Source organism: Geotrypetes seraphini, chromosome 11, assembly GCF_902459505.1.
Source record: "Geotrypetes seraphini chromosome 11, aGeoSer1.1, whole genome shotgun sequence".
NCBI lineage: Eukaryota > Metazoa > Chordata > Amphibia > Gymnophiona > Dermophiidae > Geotrypetes > Geotrypetes seraphini.
The window spans coordinates 112,503,251-112,517,675 of record NC_047094.1 but is presented as its reverse complement, the minus strand read 5'-3'; the positions used below and the strand labels follow the sequence as shown (position 1 = coordinate 112,517,675).

General features: G+C 39.8%; 1 protein-coding gene across 4 annotated transcripts in view; it reads left to right on the top strand.

The window, feature by feature from the left end:
• Positions 1 to 14,425, top strand: part of LOC117369305 (translocating chain-associated membrane protein 1-like 1) — an 86,423-nt gene that overhangs the window by 61,814 nt on the left and 10,184 nt on the right. For 3 of the 4 annotated variants that reach the window (XM_033963702.1, XM_033963701.1, XM_033963703.1), the window contains exon 10: positions 6,303 to 6,463. In XM_033963702.1, the coding sequence (XP_033819593.1) occupies positions 6,303 to 6,463 (161 nt within the window). Of the gene's footprint in view, positions 1 to 5,801; positions 5,939 to 6,302; positions 6,464 to 14,425 lie in introns of those variants that run through there. The other variant, XR_004541118.1, reaches the window with a different exon arrangement.

Here is a 14,425-nt window from a genome sequence, read left to right as displayed (position 1 = left end):
AACAAAAATAATTGCAATTCAAAATGAAAATAAAGAAATGTTATCTCAAACTAATCCCATAATAAAACAATTTTTAAAATTCTATAAAGATTTGTATTCTTCCGAGCCCTATTCAGAAAAGGAAAAAGATGGTATAGAATTTTTAAAGTTAATAAATGGACCAAAGATTCCTGAACATATAAAACGAAGTTTAGAAGAACCAATATCCTTAAAAGAGTTAGGTACAGCATTGAAGTCCCTCAGAGTTGGATCCGCTCCAGGTGGAGATGGTTATACAGTAGAGTTTTATAAATCATTCCAAAACATCATAATGCCCTATTTATTAAAATTATATCAGAAACAACTAAATAAAGGTTGTATTACAGGTACTATGGCTGAATCAATAACTATAGTTTTACCTAAGCCAAATAAAGATCCTACTTTGGTATCAAACTATAGACCTATTTCTTTAATAAATGTGGATGGAAAAATTTTAACTAAGGCAATAGCATTAAGATTGGCTAAAGCTCTCCCTTTCATTATTGATATGCATCAAACAGGTTTTGTTGCTCAAAGACATTCGTCTCATAATACTAGATTGGCACATCACATGTTATATTTGACAAAATCCATCAATGACCCAGCATTCTCTATTTCATTAGATGCGGAAAAAGCTTTTGATAAGAGTGGAATGGTCCTTCATGTTTCAGACAATGGAATGGTTTGGTATAGGATCCGGTTTTATACAAATAATAAAGGCATTGTATAACTCACCTGTTGCTAGATTATATATTAATAATGATTTTTCAGAAAAATTTATTCTACAAAGAGGGGTTAGACAAGGATGCCCACTATCTCCTTTGCTTTTTGATATCGTTTTAGAACCCTTGTTATTAGCTATAGAACAGATAAAGGAGATACAGGGTATTCCACATTCAGATAGAGAATATAAATTATCAGCATATGCGGATGATATATTACTTTATTTGAGAAATCCGGAAACAACCATTCCAAAACTACTCGAACTGATTGAAAGATTTGGAAAATTTTCAGGATATAAAATAAACTGGAATAAATCAGAAGTACTTCCACTCAACGTACATTGTACAAAAAGTTTATTTGACTCATTTTCTTTTATTTGGAAAGAGGAAGGATTAAAATACTTAGGAATTTGGATTACAAAAACTATAGAAGAAACTATGATAACCAATGAAAAAAATTTATTACAAAAAGTGTCAGAAATGTGTGAGCAATGGAATCCTTTGTGCATATCTTGGTGGGGGAGAGTGCAAACTGTAAAAATGATGATTTTACCAATAGTTTGTTATCAAATGGGTATGATACCAATTTTTTTCCAGGGGTCTTTTTACAAAAAATTGGATAAAATATTAACAAAATTTATTTGGCTTGGAAAAAACCCCAGAATTGCTCTAGTATCTTTACAAAGACCAATTGAGGAGGGAGGGGTAAATTTTCCAAATTTTTATAGGTACCATCAAGCCTATATTATGCGTCATGGTATGTATTGGATCCTCCCAGAACCCATTGAACATATACCAGATTGGTTCTGGTTAGAATGGAGATTAATGTTTCCTTTACGTCTGAGTCATGTGATAAGTATTCAAATGCCAAGGTTATATAAAGATCATAAAATATTAATGGATACTTGGAAAACTATAAGATATATAAGTAATCTAACTCCTATTCCAATAACTAAATCAACGACTCAAACAATATGGCTTAACCCAAAGATCAAAGTTGGCGGTTTTAAAATTATCTGGAAACATTGGATGATGGCTGGAATTCGTATTTTAGAAGATGTAATAAATAAAGGTAAACTGCTTGAGTTTTCACAATTGCAAAATAAATTTGGTTTAAATAAATCACAATATTTCAGATGGTTGCAATTGAAGCAGGCCATTCAGACAGGGTTCTCTGAATGGAAAAATCTTAATAATTATCATAGTATGGAATTCTTATGTTTTCAGATAGATTCCATGGGACACCAGGCCGCAATGTGGTATAAATTAATATCTGGATTTATACATAAAAAAAAAAAAAATGGTCTTAGAGATATTTGGAGCATTGAGATTAAGCATCAAATTAATGCATCTCAATGGCCACGACTTTGGTCTTGGAGGATAAGATGTACAATGTCAGCATCTATGAGACAAACTTGGTTTTTTATTTTACATAGAGCTCTATGGACCCCTACACGTTTACATAGAATTGATAGCTCTAAGTCTAATAGATGCTGGCATTGTCATCTAGAAGCAGGGACATTAGATCATCTTTTATTCTATTGTCCATTCATATTAACATTTTGGAAATCAATTTGGCCCCAAATAAATAGGATGTTAGAAAATCCAGTAGCCTTGACATATGATACAATTCTATTTGGTACTACAATGAGAGCCCATAGTCAAATCTCATCAAATAACAACAAACTTTTATTTATAATGACTGGAATAGCAATACAGCAAATTACACGTAATTGGAAAAATTGGGACAGATTGAACTATAATTTCTGGTGGAACTCAGTTTGCCATATATATAAGATGGAACATGCATTTGCAACACAAAAAGGATATATGAATAAGTTCAAGAAGATTTGGGGACCATTAACAGAATATTGCAATATTTGAATTTCAATTTCCCATGATAAGAAAATAGTATAAAGAAGGAGGGGGGGAGGGGTTAAGGGGAGGGAATTATTCTCTTTATCATATATTATAAATAAAATATTATAATAGATGATATTCTTACATGAAAATAACGTAATAAAGGGAGGGGGAAAAGGTTCATATTTAAATAATAATAGATAAAATCATTACAATATATATATTGTATAACTTTATAAGAAAAATAATTACAATTATATGATATATAAAACCATAAGAAAAATAAGACAAGAAATGTTATATATAAAATATATTATAAAAATATCAAGTGTATTGTTAAGATAATTGTATGAAAATTTATGACACTTGTTGTTAAATGGAAAAAAAAAATTCAATAAAAAAAAAAAAACTTAAAAAAAAAAAAAGTCTTAACCTTTGCCACCAATCCTTTTAATTTCTGTTTAACCAATTTCCTCATTTTATCAAAGTTGCCCTTCTGAAATTGCTACTACGGTAGATTTTTTTTTAACGATGTCACTCCATTGCTCTACTATTTGTGGGACATAGAAACTTTCCACAAGTCTTTGCAGGTTTTGTCACCTTAAGTCTCAATCATTCAAAGCAGCTAGCCTCCAACTGTGCTATATTTTCCTGGGTCTCAGACTGCATCTTATTTTGCCACAATGAAACCAACACATCTTTCCAAGTCTGCACAGATGCTCATAGACTCAGAGCTACAGTGACTTCAGTAGGCTGTCCCTTTCCAATATACTTGCAAGGCTGCCACCTGGTCTTCTCCCCAGAAGTTCACAAGACAGTATTGCTTGGAATATTCCACCTCAAAAGACAGGAGTTTGATCAGTCCACACTGTAATGTTTTTGCTTGTGATCATTTGTTCAGTTAGAAGAATTTTGGAACTGCAGCCATTCTCTTGCAGTAACCTTTATTTGTCTTTTATGACGCTATGTCATTCCTATGGAAGGTGGTTTCTCCTCTTTTTGAGCCTGCCTTTTGGAGGTTCTCGATTTCAGAACAGTCTGACCCTCCATAAGCTAGACATTTGCAGTGTACTCATCTGTTACTTGGAGGTCACATTCATTTTGGATGTCTTTTGGCGAGGGATATGTAGTCTTGAAGTCTTTATTCGCATGCTAGATTAGGTAAACTATTAAGTCGGCTTATATTCTTCAGAGAGAAGAAGTTCCTCAGGGCTCTACAGATGACTAACAAATTGCAGGCAATGTCCTAGGCAAAAGCAGGGGCCATTGCCATGGAAGAAATTTGAAGATCTGCAGTCTCTTCATAAAGGCGATATAAGCAAACATGGTCTTCCCTCCATTTTTTATTAAATCAAACATTACAACCTTAATGTTTGAGCTAGGTGAGATGGTGTCTTTGGTAGAGCATTCTCTTTATCCCTTTCTCACTGTGGGATAAAAGCTCTGATATATCCCAAAGAGATGAACTGGTTTACATTACATTACAATTTACTTATATACTGCAGGACTGTGAAGTTCTATGCGGTTTACAAAAGAAATTGGACAATGAGACCATTCTTGCACTCTTGCATGGATTCCAATAGAATTCAAACACACCAGCATTTGGTAAAATAAATAAGTTTTCAGATGCCTCCTAAAATCCATTTAAGTCATGATTAAGGTGTTTAAATCTTTGTCCCAGGACGCTGCCTGGTAGGACAGAAGGTGATGGTTATACCTTTTGAATTTGCATCCTCTCACAGATGGAAAGATAAAATTGACATGTGAGCATCTAGTATGTATGTTAGTAGCAAATGAGATTGAATCTGCGAGATAATTGGAAATAAGTCCAGACAAGATTTTGTAGCAAAAACATCCAAATTAAACATAATCCAAGCCTCCACTAGCAACCAATGCAGTGCGCAAAAAAAGACAGTGACATGATCATGTTTTTCTATCTGAAAATCAGCCTAACCACTGTATTCTGCACAATGTGCAACCTTTGCAAATTCTTCTGTGTTCCTGCCAAGTGAACAACATTGCACTAATCTAATTGGCTCATTACCACAGACTAAACCAGAAGTCTGAATGAATTGACATCAAAGTATGCTCTGATCGGAGCTTCCATAATGTGTGAAATTCCCTCCTTACCAGGGCATCCACCTGATTTCTCATTGTCAGATTCTGATCCAAGATTACACCTAAGATCTTTAACAGGATCAATTGAGTAGGTTTTGTTTATAATCAGTTAACTCCGAATTATTTTGCCATGGAGAGGCAAGAAAAAATTTGATTTTTTTAAAAATTTAATTTCAGTCTGAATTCAACCATTTATTGTTCCATTAATCTAAGTACCTGAGCTGCTATAAAGGTAACTTGAGAAAGAGAATCTAAAATAGGAATAATGTTGGGGGAGAGTGTGGCGCATTGGTTAAAGCTACAGCTTCAGCACCCTGAGGTTGTGGGTTTAAACCCACACTACTCCTTGTGACCCTGGGCAAGTCACTTAATCTCCCCATTGACCCAGGTACATTAGATTGTGAGCCCACCAGGATAGACAGGGAAAACTGCTTGAGTACCTGAATAAATTCATGTAAACCGTTCTGAGCTCCCCTGGGAGAACAGCATAGAAAATTGAATAAATTATATCATCTGCGTAACTAAACTTTGCTTAATCTTTGTAAACCGCATAGAACTTCACGGTATTGCGGTATATAAGCTGTTATTATTATTATTATTATTATTAAACAGCTTTATTCCCAGGTACATTATCCTATCTCCTAATGAAGACAGATAAACATTAAAAAGTAGAGGGGACAAAGGTGATCCCTGAGGGACACCACATGGATTATTCTAGTTGCCTGAGGGGCTCTCATCAGATCAAACCTGATAGGTTCTAGTTGTAAGAAAACCTCAAAACCATTTCTGCACTCTTCCATGGAGTCCAATAGAATCCAAACATTCCAGCATTTTGTCATGATGATAAAGGAAGGTGAACTTGGTTCTTAGCTGCTAACTTTCTTTCCTTGAGTTCTGTTAGACTTGTTCAGGACCCATCTCAGAAAACTGTGAGGTTAAGTAGATTCCTGGGTTCTAGGTCTGCCACCTGTCTATATATGGTCAATTTGGCAAAGGTAGCCCTATAATGGACTGTGTTCTGGATTCAGTTTAGTTCTCTTGTTTTCTCTTCCATGTTGATCTCTTGGGTGGCTTTGACATTAGCATACTGGAATGTTCCTGGCTGCACCACCCGTTATACTGATATCATTGGAATCTTCAAGTCTGCCTCCGTTAAGTAATAAGGGACATGACACATTGGTCTGAACTAGTCTAGCCTGGCCAAGAAAAGACATTTACAGGTAAGAAAAAATTTCAGTTGCAGCTTAAGGTGAGCTGCATTCAGGTACATTAGGTTTTCCCCTTGTCCCCTACAGGGGAAAAGTTCATATCAGAGACACAAGATCACAAGGAGCAGTGGTGGATTTTGAATTGGGTTTCTCTGGTTTTATCAGTGCGGTGCTCTAACCACTAAGATACTGTTCCATGAGTTAAGTGAATGAAAGATTCTTTTACTTCGATAAATGTATAAATATGTAGTTCATAGGGTTAAAACATTGATTAGTACTAGGGTTTCTAAGTTGTAAACCTGAACTATTTCAGCTTATGTGTGTAATAATTTGTGTAATGTAATCTAAAGAATTCTAAAACATTTTTCTGTGTTAGGATTAGCTGCTTAGCTGCAATTTGTCTAACACAAGCGTGGATGATGTGGAAGTTCATTAATTTCCAACTAAAGAAGTGGAGAGAGCATATCCAGAACCAATTTCCAAAGAAAAAGTTGGCAAACTCAAAAAGTAAACCATATAAAAAAGAATCAAGTAAAGGTCTGTCTAAAATACTGTTGTTTTTTTCATGGCCAGTGTGTGAACAAATCACAAATGCTTGCATGACAACTAATTATATTCAAAATTTTGTTTTGAGTTGGGACATTGGCTACTGTTTCCTGAATGACAGGGCAAAGTGCTAGCAAGTAGGCCCTTGGGTCAGCCTTAATTTAAATTTACAGTAACTGCAGTTGATGCCATCCTGCAAAATTCTTGTGAGTGGTTGGGGTTTTTTTTCAAAAATTTTTTATTAGTTTTCAAAGATATGGTAGAACAAGATATAACAGTTATACACTACATAGACACTGTAGGGCAAATTCTGTAAGAAGCGCCCAAAAGTTAGGCGCCGATATAGGCACTGTTCAGCGTGATTCAAGTAAAATTGGGTGCTGTTTAGTGATTCATGCTGAGAGGCGCCCATTAAATAGACCAACTCTAGGCACAACTAAAAGTTAGGCGCCCATATGAGCGCTTAAGCTCGCTTAAGAGCAGTGATTTTATAAGAAGGCGCCTAACGTGGCCATGCCCACATCTAACATGCATAGCGCCTAATTTTTTGAAGGCCCCCTAAATTTTTAGAGGCACCTTGTTACAGAATCGCGCTTTCTTGATAGGCGCCTATATTTCAATCAGTGCTGATTAAAAAGCTCAATTAAGCTTGTTATTCAATTTAGATAAGGCGCCTATCTAGTTGGGCATCTCCAAAATAGGTGCCTAATTTTAGGTACTGGTTAGAATTTGGGCCTGTTTGCTTAAGAAAGCAGAAGAACAAGGCATATATATGGGTATATTCAGTTTACATTACATAGAATATATGTTATAAATCAGAAAAATGAGATACAACATCTAAAATGAGTTTGCGGGCCGGCTAAGATTCACAATATCTCAAAAGTGGTGCCCATATGCGTCCATATTGGGGAAGGTTGTTGTTTCTTGCAGCTAATACTTTTTCAAATTTTCCAGTTAAACATACGGAATTCCACCAAGCATGGAAATCAACATTAGATAGGTCTTTCCAGTTATGAAGAATATTTTGAATAGCTAATGCTATTAAGAGGTTAAACAGTTTAATCTTACTCATATCCATAGGAGATTGGAGACCTTGTGCCATAAAAATTATTATGGGGAAAGTTAAAGTATCGGCAATTTCAAGGATGGAACATATGGTGCTCCATTTGGACTTTAATGCAATTGGAGAGTACCTGAAGAAAGAGCTGTTAGGATGAGAGGACATAAGAGAAATGGAAAGACAGTGGTCTAAGCTGAAAGGAGCGATAAAAATGGCTACGGATCTTAATGTGAAGAAAATAAATAAAAACAAGAGAAAAAGGAAGCCGATATGGTTCTCCAAACTAGTGGTGGAGAAAATAAAGGCGAAAGAGTTGGCGTTCGTGAAATATAAAAAAAACCAAGAAGAGGAGTGCATCAAGGACTACAGGGTGAAACTGAAAGAAGCTAAGAGAGGGATACGTCTGGCGAAAGCACAGGTGGAAGAACAAATGGCTAAAAATGTAAAAAAGGGTGACAAAATTTTTTTCAGATATATTAGTGAAAGGAGGAAGATGAAAAATGGAATTGCTAAACTAAAAGATGCTGGGAACCGATATGTGGAGAGTGATGAGGAAAAAGCAAATGTGCTAAACAAATACTTCTGTTCTGTGTTCACAGAAGAAAATCCTGATAAGGACCGAGATTGTCTGGCAAAGTTACACGAGAAAATGGAGTAGATTCTACATCGTTCACGGAGGAGAGTGTTTATGAGCAACTTGAAAAACTGAAGGTGGTCAAAGCGATGGGACCAGACGGGATCCATCCCAGGATACTAAGGGAGCTCAAAGAGGTTCTGGCTAGTCCTATTAAATCTTTGGAGATGGGAGTGGTTCCTGGGGATTGGAGGAGAGCGGATGTGGTCCTTATTCACAAAAGTGGTCCCAGGGATGAAACGGGAAACTACAGGCTGGTGATCCTCACTTTGGTTGTTGGAACAATAATGGAAGTGTTGCTGAAAGAAAGGATAGTGTACTTGCTTGAATCTAATGGGTTACAGGATCCGAGGCAACATGGCTTTACAAAAGATAAATCGTGCCAAACGAACCTGATTGAATTTTTTGATTGGGTGACCAGAGAGCTGGATCGAGGACATATGCAGTTTACTTAGATTTCAGCAAAGCCTTTGATACGGTTCCTCATAGAAGGCTGTTGAACAAACTTGAAGGGCTGAAGTTAGGAACCAAAGTGGTGAACTGGGTTAGAAACTGGCTGTCGGACAGACGCCAGAGGTTGGTGGTTAATGGAAGTTGCTCGGAGGAAGGAAAGTTGAGTAGTGGAGTCCCTCGGGGTTCGGTGCTGGGGCTGATACTGTTCAATATGTTTGTGAGTGACATTGTTGAAGGGTTAGAAGGAAAAGTATGCCTTTTTGCAGATGATACCAAGATTTGTAACAGAGTAGACACCGAAGAGGGAGTGGAAAATATGAAAAAGGATCTGCAAAAGTTAGAGGAATGGTCTTGTCTGGCAACTAAAATTCAATGCAAAGAAATGCAGAGTAATGCATTTGGGGATTAATAATCAGAAGGAACCGTATATGCTGGGAGGTAAGAAGCTGATATGCACAGACAGGGAGAGGGACCTTGGGGTGATAGTGTCCGAAGATCTAAAGGTGAAAAAACAGTGTGACAAGGCAGTGGCTGCTGCTAGAAGGATACTGGGCTGTATAAAGAGAGACGTAGCCAACAGAAGGAAGAAGGTGTTGATGCCCCTGTACAGGTCATTGGTAAGGCCCCACTTGGAGTATTGTGTTCAGTTTTGGAGACCGTATCTGGCGAAGGATGTAAGAAGACTTGAAGCGGTCCAGAGGAGGGTGACAAAAATGATAGGAGGCTTGCGCCAGAAGACGTATGAGGAGAGACTGGAAGCCCTGAATATGTATACCCTAGAGGAAAGGAGAGACAGGGGAGATATGATTCAGACCTTCAAATACTTGAAGGGTATTAACGTAGAACAAAATCTTTTCTAGAGAAAGGAAAATGGTAAAACCAGAGGACATAATTTGAGGTTGAAGGATGGTAGATTCAAGAGCAATGTTAGGAAATTCTACTTTATGGAGAGGATGGTGGATGCCTGGAATGCGCTCCCGAGAGAGGTGGATGAGAGAAAAACAGTGACTGAGTTCAAAGAAGCGTGGGATGAACACAGGATCTAGAATCAGAAAATAATATTAACTATTGAACTAAGGCCAGTACTGGGCAGACTTGCACAGTCTGTGTCTGTATATGGCCGTTTGGGGGGAGGATGGGCTGAAGAGGGCTTCAATGGCTGGGAGGGTGTAGATGGGCTGGAGTAGGTTTTGACAGAGATTTCGGCAGTTGGACCCCAAGCACAGTACCGGGTAGAGCTTTGGATTCTTGCCCAGAAATAGCTAAGAAGGTTGGGCAGACTGGACGGACCATTCGGGTCTTTATCTGCCATCATCTACTATGTTACTATGTTATGTTACTATGGATCCTTTAATCCTGTGGATTTGGAATAATATCTGCTAATAAAATTTAGAAACCTTTTTATATTTAGGCATTTAAAGCACAGGATGACAAGAGTTGCTCATAGCAATAGAGAAAAGGTGATGATTCAACCCCTGAAACACCTGATCCTAAATTTGAATTCAGCTTGTGTTTTAAATATGAAATAAAATTCTACACTAAAGTAATTGAAATAAAATCTGTTGATTTACCATAGTCTGATACATGTCAGTGATTAAACCAAATACAAAATCATTTTCTGTCTACTTGAGGTTGATTTGCTGATGTTGGAGGCATTGTTGGCCTTGTGAAAAACTGTGTTTTTGTAAGACTTCATTTAGAACATCTATAAATGTAGTTCTAGTGCAACAGGAATATCTCTTGACCAATGGGTGTTTACCCTCCTTTACTGTAAAGTCTGTACAGAGCCTAATTTACATATTTTTCTGCTGTTGCTCCTCTTAACTCTGTGCTGTGCTGGATTTCCTTGGTCTTACTTTCTACAGCAAAGTAGGAGCTTCTCTTCTGTTCGCATTTCTTTTTTCTTTTTCAGGTTTGTCTTCTGTAAGCAAGGCTTTTTGGTGCTCCAGAGGCACTGAATTCCCCTGAGACATCTCTGGGTGTGAGAAGATACAGGCCATCATGGCAGATGTCTAGCCCGCAGGCACATGCTTTGCCTGATTCCTGTTTGGGGAACCTCCATTAACAGTCTGGAGGCTCAGGGCCTGTTTTGTCCACAGTGGACTTGAGTGCAGACTGTGTGGCTTCCATTGTGGTTTTGTACAAGTCCAACTGCTTTCCGCCCCCAGTGACAACATGCGGGCTCCAGTGGAGGTCTGATCCCATGGAGAGACTGGATGGCAGTCCAAAGAAACAAGCCAGTTTCTCTTTGTTAGGCTTGTCTGAGACAGAAATCTTCATATCTCTGATTAGAGGTTGTGTGAGCAGCTCCCAGCATCAAGCATGGCACAGTGAGTAAGGCTGTTACAGCTTATGGGAAAAATTTTTTTTTTGGGGGGGTAGTCCCTTTAAAATTTAATTTCGGAGGTTTCTGAGGCTGAGGACAGGGTCCCCCACATCCAAGAACCCCTTTCCTTGGATTTTTTTGTGTTTCTCTTTTGCCTCCAAAGGCTGTTTTAGGCACTAAAATCGATATTGTGGTGGCCATCTTGGTTTTCCCAATTTGATTTTAAAAGTCTCTATCTGCCTCAAACCCCTCATTTTTTATTTAAAAGGGTATAGATGGATGACTCAGATTGAGCTTTTTTGGATTCATCCCAGACTTGTGATGGATACCTGTCCATGGGGGGGGGGGAGTCATCGTTCCACATGCTGCGAGGGAACTTCAGGCTTCACCCTTCTCATACCTTTGCGGTGATTGGAGCCTCTATGGAATATTTCCTGGGCTAGAAATTTTGGCTGGAGCCAGAAAATAGAGGGCTTGTGTCCCCGGTGAAGTGCAGTTTGAATGCCGGTGGACAAACCCCAGAGGGCATAACAGGAGGTCCTGCCAGGTCCCTCCGGTCAACCTGGACAGTGCTTTGCTCCCAAATTAAAGCTTTTTTAAGATACAGAAGCTAAGCTGGCCTGGCCCCTTGGGGATCTTGGCAAAAGTGGCACCGGGGCTTCTCCTTGTGAAGGGTGCATGGTCCCCTGGTCGAAGCCATGTTCAAGTGTCAGGGATTCAGATAGTAGGATTTGGATGAAGATGGTTGAGCTGAGGAGCCCATTACCAAAGGCGCCCATTGCAGGGATGGTGGTCACCTTTACAGAGGGGTTAGTCAATCAACCACTTTAAGCTGAGAGCAATTAGGTTAAACTTCAGGCGCTGGAGAGCATCTTGGAGGGCAAGGCAATCCGGGTATTATCAGACAATGTCACAGCGGTAGCCTACATCAACCAGCAGGGAGACACCAGGAGTGCACTGCTGAGATTGTTGCCCCAAATGCTGTTCTGATGGACTGAGGCTCACCTATTGGCTCTCTTGACAGCACATGTAACAGAAGTGGAAAATGTGCAAGCAGATTTTCTGAGTTGTTAAACACTAGATTCCAGAAAGTGGTTTCTGTCTCAGGAGGCCTTTGACAGCATTTTACAGCGCTGGAGGCAACTGACGTTTGATGTCATGACATCAGCCAGCAGCAAGAAGGCCACTCAGTTCTTCAGTTGAAGATAAGAGCAGGGAAGTGATGGCCTGGATACTCTGGTTCAGCCCTGGCCTCAAGCAGAGCTTCTGTATGCAGTGGCGTAGTAAAGGGGGGGGTCACGCCCCTGGCGCCTTAGGTGGGGGCACCAGCACCCGTCCTTTTCATCCCCCTTCCTTCCCCACCCACCCCACTACTGTGCATGTGCACCACTTTTCTTCATCTGTATCTCTTTAATGTTCGTGTGGTGAGCAGCAGCGGCACTTCTTCTGACATCATTTCCTAGACCTGCGCTTAGGAAGTGACGTTGGAGGAAGAGCCGACTCTGGCGCGAGCAGCAAGTTGGGGTTGCTGCTCACGCCTTGAACATTAAAAAGGTAGGGGGAAGGAAAGGGTGGGGAAAGAGCAGATGGGGGTGGGGGCGGAGATGAGGGTGGGGTAGGGGTGCCACCGCTCTGGGCTCCGGGCACCTCTCACCCTCGCTACGCCGCTGTATGTGTTTTCCACATGGTCGATGATAGGAAATCTTCTGAAGTAAAAGGACCCATAAACGGGTGGGTAATTCTGATTGCCTCGGACTGGCTGAGATGGCCATGGTACACAGACATGGTGCATCTACAGAGGGGCAAGGGACTCAGGCTTCCCTGTCATCTGGTACTCCTTTCGCAAGGCCCATTTGCCCTGGAGGAGCCAGACCACTTTGGCCTTACGGTTTGACTCTTAAGTGTAAAGCCTTAGTGCACAAAGGCTATTCAGACTTGGTGATAACCATCCTGCTAAGATCTAAAAAGCAGTCACTTTGGCAGCCTATATGAAGGCTTGGAAGTGTTTTCAGAGCTGGTGCAGTCAGACACACATAAATCTGATTAAGGCTCCAATTTCCATGGTCTTAGCCTCCCTTCAGGAAGGACTCGATAAAGGTCTTGCAGTTGGTTCACTGAAGTACAGATAGGTTTTTCCTTCTTTAGAGGGCATACCAAACAACCTTGACTTCTCATCCAGATGTGTCCAGATTAAAAAAAAAATATTTATTGAAAGAACATTGCACATAAGAAAAATACAACAGTCATACAAAAAGCATTAAAAAGGCAATATAATGAAACCACAGTACATGCGAACTGAGACATAGAGACAAACAAGTCCCAAGCAAATTCTAATTTTTAGGGATACCAGCCCCCCCGACCCTCCCCCTCCTACCTCTGCATCCCAGAACTCTCATCCTGTCTAAAACGAATTCCAACACTCCCAATAGGCCGCAGATGACTGGGAACATTGTGTCTTTGTCCCTCTGTGCTCTAGCCTTTTCTGTTATGGAATCTTAATATTGGCCTGTGGGCACTAACTCAGGCTCTGTATGAACCCTCACTTATGGACTTAAGTCAGGAATGTATTTTTAGTGGTTGTAACTTCAGCCAGAGGGTATCAGAATTGCAGACTCTGTCCTGCAGGGAACCCATTCTCAAGACTTCAGAGACTGGTGTCTCACTTCGAATGGTACCTTCCTTCTTACTGAAGGTAGTTTCCAGTTTTCACGGAAACCAGTATGTGCGTCTCCTGGCCTTTGCCCTCCAGGGCAAAGAAGGAAGACAAGAACCTGAATTGCCTGGATGTCCAAAGAGTTCTTTTTCATTATTTGGAGATGATGAACGAGTTTCGTTTGTTAGATCATTTCTTCGTGCTCCTGGGTGCAGCATGACAGGATCGGTTGTCATCAAAGGCAACCATTTCAAGATGGATTTTAACTGGCAATTTCTTCAGCCTTTATCAGGAGTGGAAAACAAGTCTCCTGTGGGAGTTAAGGCACACGCCACCAGAGGGGTGGTGTCATTCTGGGCAGAGGGTATAGCATTCTGTCCTGAAAAAATTTGTAGGGCAGCAGCCACGTGGTCTCACTTCCACACTTTTACCAAGTTTTACAGGTGAATGTAGCAGCCAGAAGAGATGCAGAGTTGGTTCTGCTGTTCTGGCAGCAGGCTCACTTGTCCCTCCCTAGGCACTGGAGACTGCTTTGGTATGTCCCGTTGGTCATGACTTATATTCCTGTTGCACTAGAATGGAAGATCATGGTCTTACCTTGTTAATCTTCTTTCTTGTAAACAGGAATATCAGTCTTGATGCTTGCCCTGTCAGTTTGTTTGTCTGCTTTTTGCCTTGGACATGTCTTGAAGGTCAGATGTCTTGTTTACTTCCACTGGAGCTTAAGGTCAGGGAGGAAAATAAATTTTATTGCAATAGTGTCAAATTTGCAAATTGGATAACTTTTGAATTGATGCAGGTTGCACATGGTCTCATTTTTGTCTCAT